The 22,892-nt window shown below is 39.4% G+C and overlaps 1 protein-coding gene across 5 annotated transcripts in view; it reads left to right on the top strand.

Annotated features, from left to right (window-relative positions):
* The window catches only part of LRRK2 (leucine rich repeat kinase 2), a 376,481-nt gene that overhangs the window by 154,655 nt on the left and 198,934 nt on the right, over positions 1–22,892 (top strand). For all 5 annotated transcript variants that reach the window (XM_040343608.1, XM_040343610.1, XM_040343612.1 and 2 more), the window contains exons 17-21: positions 873–1,017; positions 2,695–2,834; positions 4,293–4,421; positions 6,206–6,376; positions 8,388–8,667. In XM_040343608.1, coding sequence (XP_040199542.1) covers positions 873–1,017; positions 2,695–2,834; positions 4,293–4,421; positions 6,206–6,376; positions 8,388–8,667 — 865 coding nt within the window. The remainder of the gene's footprint in view (positions 1–872; positions 1,018–2,694; positions 2,835–4,292; positions 4,422–6,205; positions 6,377–8,387; positions 8,668–22,892) is intronic.

Genomic DNA, 22,892 nt, shown 5'->3' with positions numbered 1-22,892 from the left:
AATTGCATGCTTATCCCCCCACTTGTCTGCTGTACACACTGCCCCCCCCTAACTGTATTCAGTCTGGCATTTTTTTTTTTCATATCTTTTGTTTCATCTCTGCTGTCAGTGAGGGATTCCCCACGGACTGCACAATGTAGTCACTAGATCTGTAGTTTACTTTATGTTGTGGCATTTAGCTGTGTTTTTCCATTTATGAATTGAAATATTTTTTCAGAACTAGGGAAGACATTTCTCTCTCCTTCTACTGATTGGACTGCAAAAAAACAGGAGAATTTCCTGTAGTCTTTCCTATTTGTTTGTAGTAATTTAATGCTGGCATTGTACATCCAGTAGCAGTTTTAAAGCCATTTCTACCACCCTCAACTTGGTTAAATGGCAAAAAAAACCTCTAACAGTTTTTGTTGAATCTGTGTAAATTAATGGTGGTGGTGTTTATTTAAAACTGGTTAAAACATTTGAAATTTCTTCAAAACTGCTGTGTGTGGGCTCTTTCACTCTGGCAGTAATGCGTACCGCCCTCTGAAAAGAGATCCATGGTTGGTCTTCTACTGCCTTTTCAGAGGGTGGCATCTGCCAATCATTCAGGAGGCGGTACTGCCTCCTGAAGCCAGTGTGCTTGTGTTGGTGGTCTGTCAGGCTGTATTGTAAGAATTCCAGTGCCACACCCCCAGATGCCATTGTGAAAGAGCCCTATGGTCATTGTTAACCACCACATGGTTAAACTTTTTTTTTTTTTTTTTTACCCAGATGGCATATCTTTTGTTGTTTGTTTTTGGGGCAAAAACACTGCTTACAGTGAACTGTAATGCAAAAATCACCTTTTGTCCCAATGTTAATTTTTTTTTTTTTTTTATATATTTAATTTTCAGTTTATTGGCAATCCTGCTATACAGGAAAGTGGTTTTAAGGTTCTGAGTTGCCTATCAGAATGCTCAGGAGCACTGCAATTGCTTTCAGAGCAGGGAGCTATTGATACCATTTTACATACCATACAGATGTACCCAGGAAATCAAGGTAATTCCTAGAATACTAATTGTTGTAATAAAATGACAATGGGTGTTTTTTTATTGTATAGCATATATCAGCCATCGAGGGGTTACACAGGCTGCCTTAAGGTAAACAAACCAGATTATATCCAGATGTGGACTTTGTCTTCATCAGTGTTAAAGTGGTTCGAAACATTTTTACCCTAAGGCCCCGTACACACGAGAGGATCGATCCGCTGGAATTGATCCGCAGACCGGTTTCAGCGGATAGATCCCCTGGTGTGTACGATCCAGCGGATATTTTTCCGCAGATTTTTGTTCCCGGGGATGGATTTCCAGCGGATCAAAATTTCTTAACATGCTAAGAAATCGATCCGCTGGAATCCAGTCCAACGGATTGATCCGCTGGTCTGTACAGACTCACCGGATCAATCCGTCCGAATCCATCCCTCGCATGCGTCGTAATGATTCGACGCATGCGTGGAGGTCCTTATCACAGCGTCGCGCACGTCGCCGCGTCATCATCGCGGCGACGGCGCGACACGTCACCGCGGACGGAATTCCGCAGGGATTTTGATCTCATGGTTAGTACAACCATGAGATCAAAATTCCGCCAGAGGATTTATCCGCGGAAACGGACAAATCCTCTCGTGTGTACTAGGCCTTAGGCTGCCTTCACACTGAAAGTGTCCAGGCGTCGGCTTTACCTTTTTGTTTTTACTGCACTTTTCGGCCGCTAGCAGGGCGCTTTTAACCCTTGCTAGCGGCCAAAAAAGGGTTAAAAGCTCCTTGCCAGCAGTTCAGCGGCGCTGCCCATTGATTTCCATTGAGCTCTAGTTACAGCTCACAAACCAATACCACATACTAGTAGATCGATTGGCTTTTGGTCAGACTTAGAAATTAGATTGTGAACTCTACTGGGGAAAGCGACTGACATTAATGGTTCAATGTATTCTATCAATTGCTGCATAGGTCAGTGTTAATAAAATTGGAAATACAAAAAAATGAATACTGTTATGAATGTAGTAGTTGCCACATTAGATTTTTGCCTTCACAGGGATCGCTGAAACTGGTGACAACACCTACTGGTTTAGTTTTTGATTTTGAAATGTATGTTGTCATCATTAAAGCGGAGTTCCGGACACAATTTCACTTTTTAAATATAAATACCCCTGTAATACACAAGCTTAATGTATTCTAGTAAAGTTAGTCTGTAAACTAAGGTCCATTTTTTTAGGTTGTTAAAGCATTTAGACACTTTATAAAATAGAAATTGACTGGGGCCATCTTAAGTGTGGGCATCATGAAGCCAGACTGTATGACTTCCTGGATTTCAGCCTTGCAGATCTCGCACATGCTCAGTGCTGCACAAGCAGTGTCAGATCAGGTTTCAGCCCCTGTGCTGTCCAAGTCACATGATTCTTTGAGACTGGGGAGTGCACAGACTCCTGGAAAGTTACACCCACTACATTCCCAGGAGTCTGTGCGGTGTAGGTTAGGAAGCATTAAGCACCTAGGTGCAGGAAGTGGGAAGATTAACTATTCTGCCTAGCAACAACACTTTGAAGGCATCTAAAAAAAAAAAAAAAATTTGTAAAGGACTAATGACATTTTTTTAAAACTACTGATGTAATGTTATATTTATGGGTGGAACTCCACTTTAAATAGTTGCTGTGGTCCTACATTAATCATTCTCATCTTCTAGAAATCCAGTGCTTTGGTTTCTATCTCTTGTCCTATCTGGTTACAAGAAAGAACTTGTGTATAGCTACAATGCACCTTTTATCAAGTCATCTGGTTTCCACATTACAGAGGTACAAGGATGTTGTGAGGATTCAAGAGGAGGTATGCTATTTAACTTGAACCTGTCATTGTGGATATACAGGTGCTGGCATCCCCATCTTCATTTAGAAGTTGCTAGTTAACCTTGCTCTTATGCTTAATATTTGTCTTTGGGTATTCAATTAAGTGCTTTGCGTATTCAATCAAATGCTGGGTTCCTACACTTATAGTGCCTGGTCTACCTGAAAAGTGGATGTTACCAGGAAAACGGTAGCGTCTCCCTCCTTGATTTGCTATGAGCCTCATTACAGCAGAATGTGTGGCTTGTACAGTGACCAGAAATAAGTTGTCATTTTTGCCATTATAAGTGTCTAGATCTTTCATATCCGCCAGACACTTTAAAAATAAAATGTCCATGCAGGCACAGTCATGAATCTAGTGTTTGACTGAAATGGCCACTAGTTTGCTAAGCTGCATTTTTGACTTGGCTGGCTGCATCTCTTACAATCTGATCCCTTACAATCTGTAAACTTAAACATGACAGCTGGAAAACAAGCAATTTACAAATTAAATCAGTAGTTTAAGAAATGGGGCAAATAAGTAGAAAAAAAGTTAACTGTTGCCCATAATAATGCACTATATTCCTTGATTACTTTCATGTTGCTGTTTGGTTATACAGTTTGCTTTACTTCTGTTTTTATAAGTCTGCCGGTTTATTGGTTTAAAGAGGACGGAAAGTCAAAATGAAACCTAACTAAGCCTATTCTGTCTACCCTGTAATAGAAAAGATGCCTGTTCTTAGCTCTTCTGAAGTCGCTCGGTCACATGATCTATCCAGTGCTGGCTATAGTTTAGATGAGAGATCGTCGACAACAGCTGCAGAGCCTGTGCGATGATGTCACCCATAGGCCTATGGGGAATCTGTTGTTGGCTGTCCTTACAAATAAAAGGAAGGACTGGGGTCACCAGTGACACACCTCCATCCCTGATTATAGAAGAATTAAAAAAGGATTAGCCCTTGGGACTTTATACGAAGTGTGCACAGTTAAACTGGCCAATGAGAGTGACAAGGAAAATGCCATACATGCATACATAGCATAAAGAATTGCTGAGCTGATACACTTGGGCACATGGTTATAGATTACAATGGTACATATAAAATAACATGGCGATGCATGACATCTATAGTAACTTATGCGTTTCGTGAGACATGGCTCGCTCTTCAGGGGTGGATGCATGTAGAACATATCTATACAAAGTTGGCTGTCCCTACTCTACACTGAAGCTGGCACTGGGATCCGATCATGTGAACAGAATCCTATTTATATCCTGTAAAGTCCTATTTCCTTTACAGGATATAAAGAATAGGTTTGGAGTGGGGGATTAGGGAGTAGATTTAGGCTTAGGTTTTAACTTGCTGTCACCTTTAAGGATCATAGATCTGTTTTCTTTTTTTTTCTTGTTTTTTTTTGTTTTTTTAATTCAGAATAATTTTTTCCTCTTCTTCCTTTTTTTATGTAGGGATTTCGGACAGCCATAACACTGATAAAGTTGTCACATAGCTTTGCAAAGCTTTTGGATCTAGAAGAGTTTGACACTGTGCTTTTCTATCAGATTTCCCTGTGCTTGGCAAACAGACGGAGTCAGAAAGTAACCATCTCGCATGATTTTTGGCTTGTATTCATTTTGTATGGTTTTTTAAGTTTTTGTATTTAGCAATTCATATATTTATTTCAATTTCCATTCTTGCATTTTATAATAAACGACTTAAAGTAGAAATTGAGAGATACTAGAAACTGACCGCGTAGACAATTGTGCAAATAATTAAAATTCATAAATTATGTTCAACAAACATAAATATATCACATAACCCAAATTTAAATGCATTAAAGTCCATAATAATAAAGTGCTCTGTGCCAATGGAGTCATTCATTTGTGAAGGGGAAAAAAGTGCCACCAAAGAAAGTGTTTTTCCTCTACCCGACAGACACGCACTTGCTTATGGTAGATATCTCCATATGTATCTGGGACTAAACAAAACTAAGCAAACACATTCACAGTAAACAATTGAAGGGAGGGAGAGAAAGAATAGTGAATTAGATAGGGAGCAAAGAAAGGAGAAGAGAAAAGTAGAGAAAGTGAGAGACAAGAAGGCATATGGACCAGCACCCACCGGATTCACTGATGGAATGAACCCACATCTAAGTGGGGTCTAGGGTATCTGATTGACGATGCGCCTGGACGAGTCTCCCGAAGGAGGGATCTGCTAAAGCAAGTAGTGCCTCATCCAAACTTGAAGAGAGCATGGCTGTGTCATGTACGTGGGCCTTCCACTCCGCCCATGTAAGTTCAAATTTTTCGCGAGTGTCTCTAGCAAGCCAGTTCTCTGCCTCCATGATCTCCCCCACCTTCCCCAGCCAATCCTTTGCACTTGGAATATGCAAACTCTTCCAGTGAATTGGTATGAGCCGTTTTGCTGCGTTGAGGTGAGGGAGAGCACTGCGTTTGTACTGGGACAAAGGCATGGGGGGGACATGGAGCAGAATATTTTTAGGCAGGGCTGGAATATTCATGCCCAAACCCTCAGATATGTGTTTGTCAACCATGTCCCAAAACGGTCGGAGCACCGGGCACTCCCACCAAATGTGGAGGAACGTGCCCTTCTGTCCACATCCCCTCCAGCATCTATCGGAGATTGTAGGGAAGATTCTAGCTAGGGTGGTAGGTACCCTCATACCTTCTTGTTTAACCTAAAAGGGATTTTCTTTTCCCTAAAAAATACAGTACAAACTGGCTTAAGTATTAGTCGGCAACCACCACAGAGTGTTGATACAGTGACATTTTGATGTCCCTTCCCCTCCTATCCTGGTCCCTGTTCATGTACTGACTTGATTTTTTTTTCTAATTGGCCCTCTACCAACCCATTATGCTATGGGAACAACTTTTAATAGATTGCTAGAATGCCAAATGTGTATGGGCCTAGGATCCATAGGTCTGCACAGAAGTATACACATTGATTTGAAAACTTAGATTAAACATTAGCTTTAATAAAATTGCTTAAGCCTAGGTTCACACGGCTGCGAATTCAAAATCGCGGTAAAATGTGTGATTTTACCGCGATTTCGCGGCCGCGATTTTGCCGCGATTTGCCGCAATTTCGGCCGCAATTTAATGTAAATCGCGGCCCGAAATCGCAAAAAGTAGTACAGGAACTACTTTTTGAAATCGTAGATGCGGCGTCGCACTGATTAGGACAGTGCCATTGCCGACAATTGCCGCCGATTTGAGATGCGATTTGACATGTCGTTCCAAATCGTACCCAGTGTGAACCAGGGCTCACAGAAGAATTCCTATCAAACAAAACTAGTAATTCTGTGAACTTTTAACTTTTTGCTTTTCAGTTTGCTTTATACTTATGTTCTTTTATGATTTAGTTGCAGACTTTGTGTTATCAATGTTTTGCTGAAATGACTTTGGAAGAAGACTTGAAAAACAATTTGCTTGTAAAGGCGTGTGCTGAAAATCATTTAGCCATAGCTGAAAGCTTGCTTTTGTTGGGGGCAGATGTGAACAAAAAGACAAAACATACATCACTGATCATTCAGGTACTCATATTGATGTGGTGTGTAGTGTAATATAATTGTTTGGTATGTAAGGGCCATTACTCTAAAATAAAGCTAGGGTCAACTGAAATATTTATTTTAATCATACAGTACATTTATGATAAATGTTCATTGACCCTGGTTTGTTATAGGCTCATGCCTTCAGGTGATGGATACTGGCAAGCTTTTAAAGGGGTTGTGAAGGTAAAAAAAAATGTTCTCTAAATGAGCAGGAGAGTCAGGACGCCCACTAACACACAGCTCCTTTCTCTATCTGCAAAGGGAGAGAGTGTCCTGACTCTCCTGTTCACCCCCTCCCTCCTCAAGAGGCTTTCTCCACACCAGGGAGAAAGTGTTGCCTTACTGTGTGTAGTTACAGAAAAAGGAAGCTATTTAGGGATTTTTTTTTTTTTTACCTTTACAACCCCTTTAAGCACATACCCCCCTGGGCGCCTTCTCTATAACCCTACCCCATTCTGTGAGTCCTCACTTTTATGCTAGTGTTTTTAAGGCGATGGACTTCTTAATGAGAAATCACTGTTGGCTTGAAGTATTAATCCCAAAAGCAAATATTGATTATATTGCAAGTTACTAATTCTAAGCTGAGATGCTTGCATTCATTTTTCTTTTTTAGGCTTGTTTTCCTGTATTCTCATCTGGTGATACAGCTGGTGGGTCTGGTGTTTTTCAAAAGAAGATCTCTTCCAGATGTATCATTTTACAGAGATGAGACAAACCATTTAACACTGGCAGGGGTGCTTACTATGATCCGCTCATGTAAAACCTGTATCCTAAAAGGAAAAAACTGTTTGCTGTAAATGCTTATATGTGTTAGCTGAAGTCTTTTGGCTTTAATTTGTTGGTGTATCTAAATCTGCTAGTCCCTCTTATGTTCTCCCCCACACTGACAATGCTGGTGTCCAAATGTTTCCCCTGTGCTACTTCTTTATCCAGAGTGGGGGCACTCTATTACAGGAGGTGTATTACTGGCCGAACCACCAGGTGAAAACAGAGGGAAAAAGACTGGAAGAAAAATGTATGCAGCCACCAAATCGAATGATTGTTAGGCAGCAAAATATTTCATTTTTGGTTTTGAGTTTAATACCTCTTTTTAACTAGTTTATTATATCGGATTCTTTAACTCTTTAATCAACTCCTTCTAATGGCAAATAAAAATGTAAATCAAAGTGCATCCAGATCGATACAACCGCAGTAAAACCTTGGGAGCCGTACCTAGATAATGTTGCTTCAGGCACTGGGTCCTGCATGGGGCGCTCACTCGTTGCAAACAGAAAAAGTTGGCACTACGTTAGCCCTAAATTCATCTTTACTGTGATCCAACAAGAGTTAAAAAAAAAACAGATACAGAGCATGTATGTGAGTTCTAGGCCTCAGGGTAGCCTTATTTTTGAAGCTGTACCATTCTTCCAATTTAATTCAAGATCTCTCCAACGCAACATCTTGTTGACCTTGAAGAAGCATGCTCCTTCTCTCAACTTACCCATGCTCCTGTCCTACCAACAAGGAATTCCCTAACGTGTTGGATCTTAAGCCTAGCCCTAACAATAAGAAAGTCTTTTGAATGTATTGTGTGTGTGTGTGTTTTCTTCCTTCTGATGCTACATTTTCTATAAAGAAAAAATTAAATTCAAAAAAGAAAGCTGAGCATGGGGAAGGGTTGTACAGTTAATAAGTGGTAATCCGAAGTGGGAAGACGGGAAATAATTAGGTACGCTTGCTATATCTGAGAACATCTGTAGCTAATTACAAATATATTTGTTTAGTGAAATTAGATATGGTTCTATTGGAAAATGTATGAAAATGCTGGTACTAACTCTTGTACACAAACTGGGGCATGGAGTTTCACAAATGGGAGCACACAGCCAGGGTAATAAATACAGCATACTAGATACACCATTGATCCATGAGACATTGTTTTTTTGTTGTTGTTGTATATTTCATGAGCTAATGTTTATATTTACACACTATTTTTTTCATATTTTTGTCTCATTAGGCTTGTGAAAAAGGTACCAATCCTAAAATGGTTGAACTGTTGTTAAATCACGGAGTCCGTGAGCAGGATGTACAGAAAGCCCTTCAGATCAGCATTAAAAATTGCAATAATGAGAATATAAGCTTACTGTTAAAAAAGCTTGGCTTAGATGTGGCCAATAACAGCATTTGCCTGGGAGGTTTCCATCTGGGAAAGATTGAACCATCATGGCTTCATCCACTGTTTTTAGAAAAACAACCAACACTCAAACAGACTTCTATAGATCAAGAAGGGAAAGCAGGTATGTTCTCTCATATTTGTCCATACACTTGATTGAAGAGATTAAGATCAGGGAAATATCTGTAAAAACAAAAATGCTGTCTTATTATTTTTGATTTCTGGTTTTGTTACTGGAAACATTTTGGTACTTTTTTTTTTTTTTTTTAGCTTACTTTTATTTTACAAGTTTGCAATCCCAACTCCTGGAAAGTATTTGTTTGGTAAAGGAAAATTTGTTTGAAAATTTAATTTCCAATCCATATACTTTGTAATAGTGAGTTATTTATATACATTGGTGTATTTCATCTTCATGTAGTCCCAAACTGGGGACATGGACAGCAATAAAAAAGCTGACAGTAGTTCTATTCCTTCCCCATAATGCTGCACTTAATACATTTTTTATAACTCTGTACATGTCAAGTCTTTCTTTGACTTAGTATCTGCTGCTTGGCATTTAGTGGTGCTTTTTCATCATACAGTTAGTTCCATATGCATTTAGGCACAGGCACAATTTTCATACTTTTAACTCTGCATGCCACCAGAATAAAATTAAAACGAAATAAATGAATATGAAATGCAGACTTTCAGCTTTAATTCAAGGGATTGAAGATAAATATCCAGTACAAATTCTAGGAACTGCAACCATTTTTTATACACAGTCCCCCCCCCCCCCCCCATTTTCAGCGGCTCAAATGTAAGTGGGCAAATGAATATAATCTTAAATAAAGAAAATGTTAATGTTTAACATTTTGCTGAGAATCCCTTACTGGCAATGACTGGTAATGTCCATGGGTTCCAGACTTTAGACAAAGACTGGGTTTCTGCCTTTCTGGTGCTTTGCCAGGCTCAACTGCAGCTGTATTTAGTTCTTTCTTTGTGGGTCTTTCTGCCTTTAGTTTTGTCTTCAGCAAGTGAAATGCATGCTCAATTGGGTTGAGATCAGGTGATTGACTCGGCCATTGCAGAATATTCAATTATTTTTCCTTCAAAAACTCCTGGGTTGCTTTTGCAGTCTGTTTTGGATCATTGTCCATCTGTACTGTGAAGAGGCATCCAATCAACCTTGCTGCATTTGGCTGATCTGGGCTGACAGTATATCTCTAAACATTGCAGAAGTCATCCGGCTGCTTCTGTCACATCATCAATAAGCACCAATGACCCAGTGCCACTGGAAGCCATGCATGCCCATGTCATCACACTCCCTCCACCATGTTTTACAGATGTATGCTTTGGATCACAAGCTGTTCCAAGCCTTCTCCATACTTTTTTCTTCCCATCAGTCTGGTACAGATTTATTTTAGTTTCATCCGTCCATAGAATGCCTTTTCAGAACAGGTCTTGCTTTTTTAGATGTCTAATCTGGCTTTTCTATTCTTCAGGCTTATGAATGGTTTGCACCTTGTAATGTGACCCCTCTGTATTTGCTCTTGTGAAGTCTTCTCTTGATTGTGGACACTAATAATGATACGCCCACCTACTGGAAATTGTCATTCACTTGTCTGGATGTTGTGAATGGGAATTGTGAATTTTCTTTACCCTAGAGAGGATCCTGTGATCGTCCCCCACTGTTGTCTTCTGTGGACGTCCAGGCCTTTTTATGTTGCTGAGCTCACCATTGCATTCTTCTTTCCTCAGAATGTACCAAACTGTTGATTTGGCCAGTCCTAATGGTGCTGCTATCTATTTGTTTTGTTTTTGAAGCCTTACAATAGCCTGTTTCACTTGCATGCACAGCTCCTTTGAACGCATAATGTAGGTTCACAGCAATAGATTCAAAATGCAAATACCACACTTGGAATCAACTCCAGACCATTTAACCTGCTTAATTGATGATTTTTTTTTTTTTTTTTTACGAAAAATATGTAGAACAATACATATCTGCCTGAACTGCAAAATAATTTTTTTTTATATATATATTTTTGGGGGAATATTTATTATAGCAAAAAGTAAAAGTAAAATTGACACTTTTTTATTTTGTTTGGTGATCAAATACCACCAAAAGAAAGCTCTATTTGTGGGGGGGAAAAAGAACATCAGTCATCGATGCAGTGCCGAATTGCAAAAAATGCTCAGGTCATTAAGGGGGTAAAATCTTCTGGGGCTGAAGTGGTTAAAATGCTTATATTTGATCTGTTTTACTAGCCAAATTGTTTTTGGGTCTGTTCAGACATTCTTGTGAATAACATTGTCTTCCCACACTGCATCAAGATGGTGGAAACATTTGTATCCCCTCTGGTCCATCGGCGCTCTTCCTCCCTACCGAATGCCCACTAAAGAAAGCTATATGGGCACTTGTGTGGGCTCACTCCCGAACCACGCTATGTGTCTCCATTGACGCACACGGCGTGGCTCAGCCCCGCTCCCTCCTCACTGGCTGTGATTGACAGCAGCGGGGTGCAATGGTGACTTAAGTTGATGACCTATGTTGTGAAATTCTGTCTTTAATTTACAGTGTAGCCTCCCCTACATAACACAGGGGCACTTGATGTAGACTACCAATGAGCTTTGAGACATGTAAAAACCTTCAATACAAATACAGTATTCCTCCTAGTATGAGGTTGTGTAAAAAGCGGCGCCTTTGATCACACTAGAGCATCATGTGCATGTTAAACATGGAAATTACCCATTATTCTTGGGTCTCAAATGTAATAGGGCTATCAATTTATTTCATCTTTATAAACGGCCCTGACCAACATGTCATGAAGAGATCTACCCTTCCAAATGGCTGCAAAGATACATGCTGGAATTGCACAATATCAGGGTAACTATTCCTTTAAGATCCTTCAATAAAATTGAATTACAAAGAAAATCCTCTGGATCTCCTATGTTCATGGTCTCCCTTTGTGTTACTCTGGTTCTCGCAAATATTAATTCAATGTCTGGATATCTCATGGCTGTTAAATTCTTCTGCATTTCACTTATCCTCTCTTTACTTAACCACTTCAATACCATGCACTTGCGCCCGTTCCTGCCCAAACCAATTTTCAACTTTCTGTGCTGTCGCTGTTTAAATGACAATTGTGCGGTCATGCTACACTGTTACCCAAACAGCATTTTTATCATTTTGTTCCCACAAGTAGAGCTTTCTTTTGGTGGTATTTGATCGCCTCTGGGGTTTTTATTTTTTGCTATACAAATAAAAAAAGACCAAAATGTTTGTAAAAAAAATGTTTTTTTTTTCTGTTATAAAATTTTGTAAAAAGGTAAGTGTTCTCCTTCACTGACAGGCAGCAGCGATGAGGGGGTGCCAATGAGGTGGCACTGACGATGGGCACTGATATGTGGCACTGATGGGCAATGTCAGGCAGCACTATTGGGTGGCACTTATATGCAGCACTGATGGGCATTGATAGTCGGTACTGATGGACACTCATGGGTGGCACTGGTGGGCACTGAGGCTGCAATGGTGGGTACTTATGAGTGGCATTGATAGGTGGCACTGCTGGGCACTGATAGGCGGCACTGATGGGCATCGATGCATGGCACTGATGGGCACTGAAATGCAGCACTGATGGGTATCCCTGGTGGCACTGGCAGGGATTTTGAGTGGGCACTGGTTGGCAGCTGCCTTGGCACAGATTGGCATTCCCTGGTGGTCTAGGGGGCATACCTGGTCAGCACATACCCCCCCCTGTCAGGAGATCGGCTCTCCTCTACTCGCGTCTGTCGCAAGTGAGGAAAAGCCGATCAGCGGCTCTTCCTGTTTACGTTGTGATCAGCCGTGATTGGACACGGCTGATCACGTGGTAAAGAGCCTCCGCCAGCGGTTCTTTACCGAGATCAGTGTAGCGGTGTGTCAAACTGACACATCGCATCACTGATCGCCATGATGCGCACCCCCCGGGCGCGCAGCGGCTGTTATCCTGCAGGACGTCAATAGATGTCCAGTCAGGATAACGAAACCACTTCCCAGACGTCAATTCACTATTGACCGGGCGGGAAGTGGTTAATGACAGCTTGCTCACAATGCGTTGAAATCTAGTGAACTGACATTGTGGAATAAATCTGAATAGATCAAATAAAGAATGAGTGAAATTATAAAAAGACATTGTGGATATGTGTGAATGCATGTCAGCTGCATCGATATTTCCAGTCAATTGAGAATATGATTTAAATTTATGTTTGTATTAAGCTGGTTTATGCTTCTTGTACCTGATTAAAGATCCTCATGGGGTCTGAAACTGATGTACTTAAAGTAACCTACTGTACTGCTATACATACAGTATATAACACAGTCAATTATATTATTATTATTATTATACAAGCTTTATATAGCGCCAACAGTTTGCGCGGTGCTTTACGATGTTAGGGCAAACAGTACAGTTACAATACAATACAGAGGGCCCTGCTCATTAGAGCTTACAGTCTAAAAGGGAGGGCCAAGTGATACAAAAGGTAATAACTGTGGGGGATGAGCTAATGGAGAAAAAAAAGTACAGTTGGGTAGAGGCAAGATAGGCTTCTATGAAGGGAAACTTTTTCAGGGAACGCCTAAAAGTGGATAGAGAAGGTGATAGTCAGACAGATTGGGTTTGGGAATTCCAAAGAATAAAAGACGCTTGGGAAAAGTCCTGGAGGTGAGCATAGGAGGAGATGACAAGAGAACTAGTGAACAGGAGGCCTTGGGAGTAACAAAGAGAATGTTTTGGTTTGGTATTTTCAGTTTAGGTTGGTGATGTAGCTGGGAGCCAAGTTGTGGATGAATTTGTATGTTAGTATTTTTAATTTAATTTGTTGGGTGAGTGGCAGCCATTGGAGGGATTTGCAGAGAGGGGTAGCAGACACTGAGTGGATTGTAAGATGGATGAGTCTGGCAGCAGCATTCATGATGAACTGAATAGGGGAGTGTCTATCTAAAGGTAAGCCAATGAGAAGTGAGTTGCAGTAGTCGAGGCGAGAGATAACCAGGGAGTGAATTGGGAGCTTTGTGGTGTCATTGGTTAGGAAGGGGCGTATTTTTGGATTTGTTGCAGAGGTTGAGGCGTTAAGCTTTAGAAAGTGTATTAGCTGTGGGACCGATAGGAGAATTCAGAGTCCAGGATAACACCTAGCACCCGCGTAGGTTGATGGTTGTGCCAGTATTCTTGACAGAGAAGTCCGGGGAAGGGGCATGTGGGGGAGAAAATATTATGAGCTCCGTTTTGGACAGGTTGAGTTTGAGGAAGTGGTGTGACATCCAGGCTGTTAATAATTTAGTGATATGTGAGGAGAATGATGTAGTGAGCTAAGGGGTAGAGAGATTTGGGCATCGTCCGCGTAAAAGATTGAAAGCCAAGTAATTAATTATTTTAACTTCATATCCTTAACAATAAATTGCAGAAACTACTGTTGCAAGAAGTTTGTCAATATGCTGGCTTTAAACCCAAGGGGTTGATTTACTAAAGGATTTGAGCATGTTACATTTGCAAAGCGAGTTTTCACTTACGTTTGTGAAACTGAAAATTCCCTTTGCAAAGAATACCCTGTAACTTGGAAGGAAAATTTAAAATAAACAATTTATTTGTAGTACATCCCCAGACACAGAAAGTCTTTATATTTATATTGTGAATAGAGCTGTGCTGCCACCATCAGGTGATTGGAGAGAAGATGGTCACCGCACCAATTGGGTATGTGAATGAATCCGTATCCTCTCAGAGAAACCCCGGTGCCGGCAATGCATGAAGCAATTGTAGAAAGAAATGTTTGGACAGCCGCAATCTGGAAAAACCTTCTCGGTTGCCTTTTATTAGTAAAAGTATTCAAACACCACACATCACAGCAAAGACAGTGCGAAACGTCAGCTGTATGCCCCTATCAATCAGTGCTTACTCATAGCTAGCATGTAAGAAAATGCACAAAAAATATATAGTATCAAACAGAACACCATGTGATCAACATCAACCAATAATACAGACTTCCTAATCGAATGAGAATCCATTACGTGTATCTGTTAATTGGATACCACTTATGGGTGTGGACACACTTGGAAACCATACTACACCAGCTTAACCCTTTGAAACAAAGGACTGTGAACTAAATGTGAAAAGAAAGGAAAATCCTTTTAATGTGTGCATGGGAAATGAATAGAATGTGAAAATAAAGTGGTGAAATGAAAATAAATGAACTGTGTTAATATTATGGTGACAGTGTAATAAAATTAAATTAAATTCGGTTGAATGAAATTAGATTAGATCCAAATATATGATTGTAAATTTTTACAAAAAGAGTAAAGTATATATATGTAAATATGGAGGTCTGTCCCATAGGGACAATATAGACACACTAATACTTGGAGAGGTGATACTTGTGAGAAATCCATATATGTGTTTTATTATCCAAAAAAACATGTATAACAATATAAATATAAATAGTGATGGTGAGAATGTGAGGAAATGTATATATCTGTGTGTGGCAATTGGCGACGGTGCCGCTATAATTTATATATAAGTGTCATCAAAAGCCTCTATAGATACAATAGGCGTGTCAATTTGTGAACTAAACTTATAAAAAGATATATGTTTACATAAGAAATGAACAAATTCATGATGTATTGTGTGAGAGACTGGCTGAAAATTGATTAGATGGCTATGGCTAATTGATTAGATGTATGTTTGCTATATGCAATGCATTATATTATATTATGTGTGGTATGGACATAATATCTAAAATATAATTGTTTTTAGTCCTAAACACTGGTATATAATTCATACATAAAATTCATACATTAAATTAAAATGGGTACAAAGGAGATATATATCAATGTGTATAGCATAATGCATATTCCTGCACATATGGATAAAAGTGCATAGAGAAACAACATATTGTGTGTTTAGTGAAATGGCCTCATAGTCGTATGGATACAAGTCAAGATGCTAAATGATCTGGCTATATGATATAAATATCCCGACTATATATATATATATATATAATGTCCAATGTGGCTAGTCTTGTCTGTTCCATTATGAAGAATGTGAAAACTATAATAAAAAAAGAAAGGAAACAGAACAGAAAAAAGGACTTGATAACACTTATTTTTACTCATGTTGTTTCTATTCTGAGAACAAGGCCCTCAATGTTAGTTTTTTTATTATTGTTTTATTTAAATTTTATAAGATCATTGAGACTGAAAATGAACAAACGCACAGACCAGAGCCCAAATATATGCAATGTATTGATATTGTGTGACCTATATGGAATGATATGTCTGTGTGGAGAACAGTGCTGGCTCAATGACCCTAAACAAAAGATTAAAAAGTAAAAAAATAATAAATAAAATGAGTCGAGAAAAAAAAAGAAATATAAAAAAAAAAATGATATTTCTTTTATATTTGGTTGTTTGTTATATGTTATTGATAGTACTCGCAACATGGTTGGTGTGTATTGATAAGTTAAAGATACACGTATCTATATTTAAAAACAACCCTATGTTCAGAGGGCGAAAGGACATGAAAGAGAATATACAAGGACAGATCGACAAATGGAAAAAAGTTTTTGGGAAAAAACGAAAAACTGTATGGAGAGGAGGGGAACGTCCCATGAGACAGCGCAGGCGCGAGGTGCATGTGATCCTTAGTCAAAATAGTGGAAGACATCCCAATCAACGTTCAACCCCCTCGGTGTATGAGTATCCAAGGAGAATATCCAATATACCTCGCGCCTGCACAGACTCCTGAACCTGTCCTCTCCTCTTGTAGGAACAATCATTTTTTCCATGCCTTGGATAGGCTGGATGTATCCTTTAAATGTACAGCGTTCCAATGATGTGCTACATTGGTTTTGTGATTATTTTCTATATCATATAGGTGATCGTATAGTCTGTCCCTAAATCTTCTTATAGTACGACCCACATATTGTATTTCGCATGAATCACAATTGATCACATATACAACGCATTTAGTGTTGCAATTAATGAATTGCTGTATTTCAAAACTTTTGTCATTCGCTTGCGAATGTACATGTGGCCCCAATTTAATATAACGACAGTAGTTACATCCTTTAAGAAAGAACTCATCTTTCTATTAGAGCAGTATGGTCAGGCATTTTTTACAAGAAAGAGAGGGATCTATTCATCCCAGCCACTCCTATTATGCCGATATTTCATCATTTACCAAAGGTCCATAAAGGTTTAAACCCATTGACCCATAGTAGCAGGGATTGGTTCTTTGAATGAACGATTGGGTGAGTGGCTCGATGGCCAATTGTAGCCGATGGTGACCCAACTCCCTAGCTATCTCTGAGATACTAAACAGTTCTTAAACAAATTAGATGGATTTACATGGGATGATCGCTATAGGTGGGTCAGTTGTGATGTAACTAGTTTATATTCCAGCATTCCACATCATTTAGGCATCTTAGCTGTGGCCAGTTTTTTGAATGAGTCAGGTAGATTTTCCTTGGTTTTACAGGAATTTATTTTACAAGTATTGGAGTATCTTTTAACACACAATATTTTCATGTTCGACGGGGTCTACTATCTCCAGAGATGCAGGGCCTCGATGGGAGCTAAGTTTTCCCCCTCCCTGGCCAATCTCTACATGGGATGGTGGGAGAGGTCCAGCATCTTTGGACATAGTAGCCCCCGCCGTACAGACACTTTATTTTTATGTCGCTACATCGATGACCTCTTGTTTGTTACCTCTGACAAGTCAGCCAGTTTAGACAATTGGCTTTTTTTCCTAAATGATAATGACCTTAATTTTAAGATTTACCGGCAACCTGCAGATCACCACCATTGATTTCCTGGACGTTAAACTCACTGGAATCAATGGGCAGGTGTCCACAGGTCTTAATCGGAAAAGTACAGCAGGGAACGTTCTTCTTGGGGCTAATTCAGCACATCCGAATCACATCATCAGGGGCATACCTGTTGGCCAATTTTTACGGCTCAAACGCCTCTGCAGTGTCCCGGAAGAATTTGCTGAAGAAGCCAAAAAGATGACACTTAGATTTCAAGATAGAGGTTACCCAAGGAGCATCATAAATAGGGCCCTTTCCAAAGTACACACCATTCCCAGATCCTCGTTGTTACAGGATAAGAAAAAAGGAGATATTACATGTGACCAACTAGATGTATCTTTTAGTACTGTACCAATTTTCTCAACACCATACAGTTTAGAATTTGATAAAATCAGGAATATTGTTACAAAATATCTCCCTATCTTGTACTAGCCTACCTAGAAATATTATCTAAGGGCATAAAAACAGTGTCCCGCAGGGCACCAACATTGGGAGGCACCCTTTCTCCGAGTCTATTTCAGACCAAACTAACCAAAACCAATTGGTTACACTTTAAGGGTACCTTCAAATGTGGGACAAATGGATGTAACTACTGTTGTTATATTAAATTGGGGCCACATGTATATTCGTAAGCCAATGTCAAAAGTTTTGAAATACAGCAATTCATTAATTGCAACACTGAATACGTTGTATATGTGATCAATTGTGATTCATGCAAAATACAATATGTGGGTCGTACTATAAGAAGATTCAGGGACAGACTATACGATCACCTATATGATATAGAAAATAATCACAAAACCAATGTAGCACATCATTGGAACGCTGTACATTTAAAGGATACATCCAGCCTATCCATCCAAGGCATGGAAAAAATTATTGTTCCTACAAGAGGAGGGGACAGGTTCAGAAGTCTGTGCAGGCGCAAGGTCTATTGGATATTCTCCTTGGATACTCGTATACCGAGGGGGTTGAACTTTGATTGGGATGTCTTCCACTATTATGACCAAGGATCACATGCACCTCACGCCTGCACTGCCTCATGGGACCTTCCCCTCCTCTCCATACAGTTTTTCTGTTTTTCCAAAAAACATTTTTCCATTTGTCGATCTGTCCTTGTATATTCTCTTTCATGTCCTTTCGCCCTCTGAACATAGGGTTGTTTTTAAATATAGATACGTGTATCTTTAACTTATCAATACACACCAACCATGTTGCGAGTACTATCAATAACATATAACAAACAACCAAATATAAAGAAATATAATTTTTTTTTTATATTTCTTTTTTTTTCTCGACTCATTTTATTTATTATTTTTTTACTTTTTAATCTTTTGTTTAGGGTCATTGAGCCAGCACTGTTCTCCACACAGACATATCATTCCATATAGGTCACACAATATCAATACATTGCATATATTTGGGCTCTGGTCTGTGCGTTTGTTCATTTTCAGTCTCAATGATCTTATAAAATTAAAATAAAACAATAATAAAAAAACTAACATTGAGGGCCTTGTTCTCAGAATAGAAACAACATTGAGTAAAAATAAGTGTTAAGTCCTTTTTTCTGTTCTGTTTCCTTTCTTTTTTTATTATAGTTTTCACATTCTTCATAATGGAACAGACAAGACTAGCCACATTGGACATTATATATATATATATATAGTCGGGATATTTATATCATATAGCCAGATCATTTAGCATCTTGACTTGTATCCATACGACTATGAGGCCATTTCACTAAACACACAATATGTTGTTTCTCTATGCACTTTTATCCATATGTGCAGGAATATGCATTATGCTATACACATTGAGATAACCAATATATTTATTTTTTGTATTTGATGTATTTTCTTTTAACTGATGGGATTGGCGTATATATTATTGATATTTGGCTAATATCCCATAGGTAAATCCCAAAGTTGGGATGCAAATGGAGAATTTTATAGTTACAATGAAATTACACCATGATCATTGATACCCACCTAATGGGGCTATTTGATCATACAGAGATTAATATATTGGTAACATCTTACTCATTTGTACCTATTTTAATTTCATGTATGAATTTTATGTATGAATTATATACCAGTGTTTATGACCAAAAACAATTATATTTTAGAAATTATGTCAATACCACACATAATATAATATAATGCATTGCATATAGCAAACATACACAAGGAAAACATAGCCATCTAATCAATTTCCAGCCAATCTCTCACACAATACATCATGAATTTGTTCATTTCTCATGTAAACATATATCTTTTTATACGTTTTTAGTTCACAAATTGTCACGCCTATTGTATCTAATAGAGGCTTTTGATGACACTTATATATAAATTATAGCGGTACCGTCGCCAATTGCCACACACGGATATATAAATTTCCTCACATTCTCACCATCACTATTTATATTTATATTGTTATAAATGTTTTTTTTGGATGATAAAACACATATATAGATTTCTCACAAGTATCACCTCTCCAAGTATTAGTGTGTCTATATTGTCCCTATGGGACAGACCTCCATTTTTACATATATATACTTTACTCTTTTTGTATAAATTTACAATCGCATATATTTGGATCTAATCTAATTTCATTCAACCAAATTTAATTTAATTTTATTACACTATGGGGCTGATTTACTAAAGGCAAATACACTATACACTACAAGTGCACTTGGAAGTGCAGTCACTGTAGATCTGAGGGGGAAGATCTGAAATGAGGGGAAGCACTGCTGATTTAATTATTCAATCATGTGCATGCTAAAATGCTGTTTTTGATTTTCCTTGCCGGTCCCCCTCAGATCTACAGCAACTGCACTTTCAAGTGTACTTGCAGTGCAAAGTGGATTTGCCTTTAGTAAATAACTCCCTATGTGACCATAATATTAACACAGTTCATTTATTTTCATTTCACCACTTTCTTTTCACATTCTATTCATTTCCCATGCACACATTAAAAGGATTTTCCTTACTTTTCACATTTTAGTTCACAGTCCTTTGTTTCAAAGGGTTAAGCTGGTGTAGTATGGTTTCCAAGTGTGTCCACACTCATAAGTGGTATGCAATTAACAGATACATGTAATGGATTCTCATTCAATTGAGAAGTCTGTATTATTGGTTGATGTTGATCACATGGTGTTCTGTTTGATACTATATATTTGTTGTGCATTTTCTTACATGCTAGCTATGAGTAAGCACTGATAGATAGTGCGAACCATCAGCTGTATGCCCATGTCTTTGCTGTGATGTGTGGTGTTTGAATACTTTAAACAATAAAAGGCAACCGAGAAGGTTTTTCCAGAGTGCGGCTGTCCAAACATTTATTTCTACAATTATTAGGTGATTGGACACTGGGAAAAAAGAAGGCAGGAAGTCCCATTTCATTAGACATAACTCCTTCCCATTAGGAAGGACTTCTACTAATTTCTGAAGGTGATGGTCTTGTCTGTGCAGCTCTGCATGAAAATGGCCAACTTCTCAACAATTTCCCCCGGGTCCTTATCCTATGGCTTATTACCGTTCAGAGGAAGGATACCCTGACCCTGCATTGTAGGATGTGAGCACAGCCTGTAAGGTTGCCAGTCGGCACTGTACCCTGTGCAATGATCTGTTGCCTTGTGGAACAGTAAGGTGCTATACAGTTCCAGGGCAGTAATCCCCAACTGAGAAATTAAGTCACTGAAGTCTCTTGTGGCAAAAGCCTGCTGTCATGGGTGAAGGAATAGTGAGGGCTTTGTGTTTGCCCTGCTGGTAAGAGCTTATTCTTCTTAGGTGACCCCACCCTCCCCCTAGAGACAGGACAAGGATTGTGGTGGCCATAGGAATTTTTTTTATTACTTGTCTTTTACATTTTGGTGGCCATCTTGGAATACCTGTGAGAGCAGCAGAGTGTAAACTAGAGGTCGCTGCAGTACTGTCAGCAGTGGCAAGAGAAGTCGATGGCTGAGAACAAAAATTTACTTTTTGTAAGGCAGCCTTGCTGGTAGTGTCTATAGGTCATAGCAGGCCAGCAGAGCTTCCTTGTGGGATTACAGGTCACACATTACCTTCCTTGAGGAACTTCTGGTCACAGCAAATATTACATAGGCCACACACACACACACCTTTGCTTGTGGGGATGGCGGAGCACTGGCACATGTAGAGTGGGCAATCTCTTGGGCTAACTAACTCCACTAGTGTTTTCTAACACAGTGACCACTTGGCTGACTTGAACCACTGTGTCCAGCAAGGGCCCTGATATACATGGCAGCAGGCCAATATCTCCTTGACAGTAGTGAGATAGGGGGTGAGAGTCCCATATACCTTTTTTCAGATAAGGAGGAACCTGGACACAGGCCTGTGTGCATTGTATTCCCCGGAGATTGGTTTGTTCCATATGGCTCTGACTCCTCCCGGCTCTGACTCCTCCCGACCTATCTGGTATCACCACTACCTTCAGGGGAACCTTCCTCCAGTTCTTTAGTGACTATGACAAGGAAGGAATTCTCATCTGTTAGCACTGAGCTTAACCGCAGCTTTCCAGAATACGTTCAGGTCTTTACTGCCTTTGTTGCAAAAGGAAGAGTTTCCCCTTTACTCCCCCTTCCTTTTTAACGAAGGATGAGGTAGAGGAAGATGGGTATGTTCTAGTAGGAAAGGACAGAGTACAATACTCATTTGAGGAATCTACTCCTGAAGAATGCAAGGATCAGGGTTTGAGGCACAAATGGACTTTGTAAGTTTTCTAGTGGAAATTCTTTGGACTAGTTTTAAAGTGTCCTGCTTCCCAAGTCCTCCACTTAAAAAGTTGTAGCATTTGGATCATGGCGTTTGCATTCACAAATTTTCATTGTACACCCTCATTTAAAGGATGTTTTGTACACATACTTATCTCACCCTTACTTTCTGCCATATGTTCGCTCAGCAATGTCCCATGGAGTGTGCGTTCACTAAGAAGACTCTTGCATGCCCAGTAGATGAGATTGGTTTTAGGGATGCCTTGGGCAAACGTTTGAAGGTTATATTAGTCCAGTCTTTGGTAACACCTCTCCAGCAGTGTGTTTCCTAAAATCACTGGACATCAAAGATCATTGGGCCTAATCCACAAAAGGGATACGCCGGCGTATCCACTGATACGCCGTCGTATTCCTGTTTCTATCTATGGAACTGATCCACAGAATCAGTTTCACATAGATAGGCAGAAGATCCGACATGTGTAAGGGACTTACACTGTCGGATCTTAAAATGCAGTACCGCAGCCGCCGCTGGGGGCATTTCTCGTCGAAATGCCGCTTCGGGTATGCAAATTAGCACTTACAGAGATCCACGAAGCTTTTACGCTTCGTTTTTTCTCCGTAAGTATTAGTTTGCCGTCGCAAAATTAGGGCTGCTTTTACAAAGTGTAAAGTTAGTACACCATGTAAAAGTAGACCCTTCTTTCCCGCGACGCTGTCAAATTTCTTTTACATTTTTTTTTCCCGACGCAACTTTTTTTTTTTGCCGGCGCGATTCACAAAACTCGGCGTAACGTAAAACC

This window comes from Rana temporaria, chromosome 3, assembly GCF_905171775.1.
Source record: "Rana temporaria chromosome 3, aRanTem1.1, whole genome shotgun sequence".
NCBI classification, from domain to species: Eukaryota; Metazoa; Chordata; class Amphibia; order Anura; family Ranidae; genus Rana; species Rana temporaria.
This window is presented reverse-complemented; position numbering and strand designations above follow the sequence as displayed.